The 3,955-nt window shown below is 43.1% G+C and overlaps 1 protein-coding gene across 1 annotated transcript; it reads left to right on the forward strand.

The window, feature by feature from the left end:
- Positions 1-662: 662 nt before the first annotated feature.
- LOC125210174 (LRR receptor-like serine/threonine-protein kinase HSL2) lies at positions 663-3,955 on the forward strand. Its single transcript, XM_048109749.1, has 2 exons — positions 663-3,326; positions 3,417-3,955. The coding sequence occupies exons 1-2, from the start codon at positions 752-754 to the stop codon at positions 3,737-3,739; spliced, it is 2,898 nt and encodes a 965-aa protein (XP_047965706.1). The 5' UTR covers positions 663-751; the 3' UTR covers positions 3,740-3,955.

The raw sequence follows: 3,955 nt of genomic DNA on the forward strand, positions 1-3,955 counted from the left end.
ATGTGTAAATTTTGTATTTTAATTAATTATAAAAATAAATACGAAACAAATGACTCCTTCCTTCCTTTAATACATGTCATATCTTCCTATTTAGTTTATCATACAAATCCCTTTTCTAGAAACTTTTTTTTATATTAATATAAATATAATATATATTTTTTTATTTAACACATACAATAACATCTCTAAAATATCGTGTTATTATCAAATATTACTCCTATATGAGTTAGAAGGAAATACTAAAAAAAAAGTTGATAATAAATGTGATGTGATTAGTAGTCAAACGTCGTGCCTCCATTGAAAATGACAGTCATACACCACTTACTAATTATCCTCACGAAAAACTAAAAGTAAAAATATAAGTAAAAAAAATATTTCTGATTAGGAATTACACTTTCACGCGTACCGATTTTAAGAAATATAATGTAAATAAGAATTGGTTGAAAAAGTTAGTGGATTGTTGGATTTTTTTTTATATTAAATTTATAATAAAATGTGAGTAAATTGAGTTGGTGGGATGTGAAACCTACTTACTATTTGTGGTAAAAATGAAGTGTGATTCTTAATCGGGAGCTGGATAGAGAGGATGAAGTGAAAAATTTCCATACTGGTGTCTGGTGTAGCTTATAGCATTAGGATTAGCCTCCTTTTAATTCTCAGCCACTGCTACTGTCCATATTTGAAAGCTGAGAGCTCTATTAACATTCAAAAACCGCCTAATGATTGTAAATTTGGATCAAATCTAAATCCAATGAATAATCTACTTGCTGCTCTTCTCATCACCTCCATCTTCTTCACCGTTTTCGTGCATTCAGCAACAGATGCCTCAAACCGCGATGCTGCAATTTTGCTCCGACTCAAGGAGAATCAACATCTCCAAGACCCGCTCGGATCGCTCCACGACTGGCTCCAGACCTCTCCCAACGCACCATGCAATTGGACCGGTGTTTCTTGCAGCCGCGGCGCCGTCGTTGCCTTGAACCTCCGCAGCCTCGGCATTGCTGGCGATTTTCCGGCGGAATTTTGCCGGATTTCCACGCTCCGGAGTCTCGACCTCTCTGATAACAGCCTCGGCGGGTATATCAGTTCCGATTCGATTGCTCTGTGCTCGCATCTTTCCGCACTCAATCTCTCTGCCAATTACTTTGTCGGTGACCTGCCTGGTTTCCCGGTGGAGTTTCTCAATCTGACGGTGTTGGATTTTTCACTCAACAACTTCTCAGGTGAAATTCCGGCGAATTTTGTTAACTTGCGAAGGCTCCAGTTTCTCTCACTTGGTTCGAATCTACTCAACGAGTCAGTACCCGAGTTCCTGTCCGAGTTAACTGAGTTAACTCAGTTGATCCTGGCGGTAAATCCTTTTCGGCCGAGTCCTCTGCCGAGAAACATCGGACGCCTGGCGAAGCTCGAGTTCCTGATGGCAACAATGGCGAATCTCGAAGGTCAGATTCCTGAATCCATCGGAAATCTAAGTTCTATGAAAATCTTCGACGTTTCGCACAACAATTTGGTCGGAGAAATTCCGAAGAGCATTGGCGGAATGAGAAATGCGGAACAGATCGAGTTGTTTCATAATCATCTCTCCGGCGAAATTCCGGATGCATTCTCCGGTCTAACTTCGTTGCTGCGTTTTGACGCGTCGGAGAACAATCTGATTGGGAAAATCCCCCAGAGTCTGGCGGCGCTGCCGCTGGAGTCGTTCAATCTGAACGACAATCAGTTAGAAGGTGAAATTCCGGAGATTTTAGGTTTAAATCCGAATCTGAATCAGCTGAAGCTATTCAATAACAAACTTTCGGGATCTCTGCCGGAATCATTGGGCATGAATTCCGATTTGGCAGAAATCGACGTTTCCGGCAACAATTTGGAAGGTCCGTTGCCCCAAAACTTGTGTTACAGAAGGAATCTTCAGAGTTTGATAGTATTTGGGAACAGAATCTCGGGCTCAATACCTGATGATTATGGTAAATGCAGCTCGCTATCGTACGTCCGTGCTCAAAACAACGAGCTCTCCGGAGTTGTACCTGATGATTTCTGGGCTCTCGATCTCTATCACATCGAGTTCACCAACAATAAATTGGAAGGCAGTATTCCACCATCTGTTTCAAATGCAAAAGGCCTCGAGCAGCTATTGATATCCGGCAACAATTTCTCAGGAAATTTGCCTGCAGAAATCTGCCATTTGAAGGAGTTAAGGAAAATCTACATGAGTGGAAATAGCTTCTCCGGTGAATTGCCTTACTGTATTAACCAGTTCACAAAGTTGCTGGAGCTCCACATGCGCGGAAACATGTTTTCCGGCGAGATTCCGGGAAGGTTAGCAGCGTGGAGGGAGCTAACGCAGTTGGATTTGTCGAGTAACCATCTCTCTGGCAATATTCCGGCGGAATTGGGAACTTTGCCAGTGTTAACCTCGCTGAATCTTTCCAACAATATGCTGTCTGGTGGAATTCCGGAGGAGTTATCTAAGTCTACAATAAACCAGCTCGATATCTCGAACAATCAGCTTCAAGGCAGAGTGCCGGTTGGTATGGACACCAAGTTTTATCTGCCTAGACTTCTTGGGAATGCAGAATTGTGCAGTATGAATCTCAAAGAACTTCCATCATGTTCAAGATCGAAGCCAACGAGTTTGGTGCTAGTGGGAGTTCTCTCATCTCTTGCATTTGTACTCGTTGTCTCACTTGTTTGGCTCTTGATCAAGAACAGGAAATTTATAGCTCTAGGTTGCAGAAACAAGCAGTCTTGGAAGATCACATCATTCCAGAAGATCCGGTTTAGTGGGGAGGAGGTTCTGTTCTCATTGACCGATCAGAATCTTGTTGGCTCGGGGGGATCAGGCCGGGTGTATCGCGTGAGGCTGAAGAGTGGAAAGATGGTTGCTGCTAAGCGGCTCTGGGAGGCGAAGGGGCTTGCAGAATCCGTGTTCCATTCGGAGATGGAAACATTGGGAAGAATTAGGCATGTTAACATAGTGAGGTTGTTGTTTAGCTTTGTAGGTGACAAGTGCAAGGTGCTTGTGTATGATTACATGGAGAATGGGAGTTTAGGTGACGTTCTGCACGGGGATAAAGGGGGGTTGTTGCTGGACTGGCCGACGAGGTTTTCCATTGCGATTGGGGCTGCTCAGGGGCTTGCGTACTTGCACCATGACTGTGTGCCTCCGATTGTGCACAGAGATCTCAAGCCCAACAACATCCTGTTGGACGAGGAGTTGAGGCCGAGAGTGGCTGATTTTGGGCTGGCCAAGATACTGAACAGGGATGCAGACGAGGAAGATGGAGCTATGTCCCGTGTGGCCGGATCTTATGGGTACATTGCACCAGGTTAGGGTGATATCCATCTTGTTGTAATTGTTGTTGTTTGTGTTTGTAGTAAAAGCCAGATTTAGCTTACAAATTTGAATTTTGTTGCAGAGTACGGGTACACTATGAAAGTGACGGAGAAGAGTGATGTGTATAGCTTCGGAGTAGTGTTGCTGGAACTAGTAAGTGGGAGGAGGCCCAACCATGAGAACAAGAACATCGTGAAGTGGGTAAGGGAGGTTGCATCGTCATCGTCTGCAGAGGGTTTGGAAGAGGTGTTAGACTCGAGGATGGATGCTTCGATGATTGAATACGATCAAGTGGAGAAGGTGCTGAATGTGGCTCTGCTGTGTACTGCTGAGCTGCCCATCAATAGGCCATCCATGAGAAGGGTTGTTGAATTGCTCAAGGATCATAACACTCAAGGCATCTAATCAAACTGTAGCACTTGTATTGTATTAGTACTACAAGATTTTGTAATTTTCAGTTTCTGTACATTAGGGAAGAAGCAGAAATGTTGTGTAAAAATTTGAATTTTGTTTCCAGGCATAAGTGTTTGGAAAATAGAATTTGTAAATGAGGCATAGTTATCGAAGTACGTAGATGTTGTATCAAACTCTCATCTATAAAATACTTCATCATCGCTCTCA

Source organism: Salvia hispanica, chromosome 1 (genome assembly GCF_023119035.1).
Source record: "Salvia hispanica cultivar TCC Black 2014 chromosome 1, UniMelb_Shisp_WGS_1.0, whole genome shotgun sequence".
NCBI classification, from domain to species: domain Eukaryota; kingdom Viridiplantae; phylum Streptophyta; class Magnoliopsida; order Lamiales; family Lamiaceae; genus Salvia; species Salvia hispanica.

What these genes read in the sequence shown, in the direction of transcription:
- LOC125210174 (XM_048109749.1), top strand. Translation starts at nt 752, where the DNA reads ATGAATAATCTACTTGCTGCTCTTCTCATCACCTCCATCTTCTTCACC. An exon ending in TTATGGGTACATTGCACCAG is followed by an intron (nt 3,327 to 3,416) that starts GTTAGGGTGATA and finishes ATTTTGTTGCAG; the next exon opens with AGTACGGGTACACTATGAAA.